This window comes from Emiliania huxleyi, assembly GCF_000372725.1.
Source record: "Emiliania huxleyi CCMP1516 unplaced genomic scaffold EMIHUscaffold_5602, whole genome shotgun sequence".
NCBI lineage: Eukaryota > Haptophyta > Isochrysidales > Noelaerhabdaceae > Emiliania > Emiliania huxleyi.
In genome coordinates, this window is record NW_005197799.1 from 1 (window position 1) to 1,553 (window position 1,553).

Genomic DNA, 1,553 nt, shown 5'->3' on the forward strand with positions numbered 1-1,553 from the left:
AACGACCCCGAGGGCGGCAAAGATGGAGGCGTACGACGATGCGAGAGGCAGAGGCGAGTACGAGGCGAGCTTGCCAGCGAGCTGGCGGTTGATGCCCATGTCTCGGAAGACGCCGGCCTCTGCGAGGATGGACGCCTCCCACGCCTCAATCTTGCTCCGCTCCGCGTCGCCCGTCGCAAAGCCGGGCAGGTGAGCAAGCACGGCGCGAGGGTTGACCTCATGTACCCGCTCGGCCGTCAGGCGGAGCCGGCGGCACACCGCTGGAGCGAAGCCGACGACGACAGCGTCGGCCGCAACGAAGAGCTCGTCGAGCGCCTCCTGCCCGGCCGGCGACTTGAGGTCGAGGGTCACGACGTCCTTGCCACTCCTCAATGCCCTCGTCGTCTCTGGCCGCCACGCCAGCTCAGCGCGCTGCCCCCGAGCGGACTCTGGTCGCACCACGGCCGTGACTGACGCGCCGAGGTCGAGGAGGTGCCGCGCGGTGAGCGGGCAGGCGAGGAAGGAGCCGATCTCGACGACGCGGAGGCCGTCGAGTGGGGCAGTGCGGCTGTCGCCGTCGGACGAGGATGAGCTGAAGGTCGAGGCCATCGCCCTTGGGCCGCCTTGGTTGCCTTCCATTTGGCGGTCCGTCAACCAACCGGGAACGTCCAAAGCTGATTGCTCGGAATTTCACGTAGTTTCCACAAATTTTTAAGGCGGCGGGAACGATGGCGGCACTGGCGGCCGCACCGCCTGGTGTGGACCCCCAGGGGCGGCTCCTCGACCCAGCGGTCGCTCCAGCGGCGGGGGCGGAGGCGGTGGTGGTGAGGGCGGGCCTGATGGCGGTGCCGGTCGCCACAACTCCTGGGGCGGGGCCTCAGGGGATGCCCCCTGCCCCTGCGGCCGTTCCAGCCGTGGTTCCACGCGTCGCGGCCGTCCACCCCGCTCGTGGGGGGGGGGGGCTAGCTCTCGTCTCCCCCCGAGAAGGGGGGGGGGCAGGGCCCGGATTCGCCGACGGCTCCGCCTCTCCCCCCCCCCGCTCCGCATCAGGCCGCAGACTGCGCAGTAGTCGCGTCGCCTCCCCCCTCACCCGGTCCCTCTCGATTCGGTCCCACACCGACCGGATATCAAAGGCCGAGTTGTGTTCGGACAGCGGGCCCGCCGATGCCGCACGCCTCTTCACACAGCAGGCGTGCGCCTTCATCGCCTGCCCCCCCGACTGTGTCGGTCCCGGTGCAATGTCGTTGACGAGGGGTAGTCCTCCCGCTCCCCCTCCCACCGGAAAACCTGTCCAAGAAGGTCCGTCGAGCCAACCAGTCGTCTTGCCAGGCTCCGCACTTCCCGCGGCTGCACCGGCCTGAGAACGCCGGTGCTGGCCGCGAACGACAGACCGATCGCCCTAAGCTCCGCCAGGACCGCCCTCTCGCCCGCTGAGGGAGGGTGTAGAGGATGTAGGGTGTAGAGCGCTGAACAGCTGTAGGGATGTAGAGCTGTAGAGCGCTGTAGAGCTCTACATCCGGCGCGGGACGAAGCGGGTGCGTTGTAGAGCGATGTAGAGCGACTGTAGAGCGCGA

General features: G+C 68.9%; 1 protein-coding gene across 1 annotated transcript; it reads right to left on the reverse strand.

The window, feature by feature from the left end:
• Positions 1–61: 61 nt before the first annotated feature.
• EMIHUDRAFT_257017 (hypothetical protein) lies at positions 62–618 on the reverse strand (the record flags this gene model as incomplete). The annotated part of the gene is made up of 1 exon (XM_005765167.1): positions 62–618. A coding segment is annotated over one exon (557 nt), but the record flags the coding sequence as incomplete, so codon positions are not given.
• Between the last annotated feature and the right edge of the window lie 935 nt (positions 619–1,553).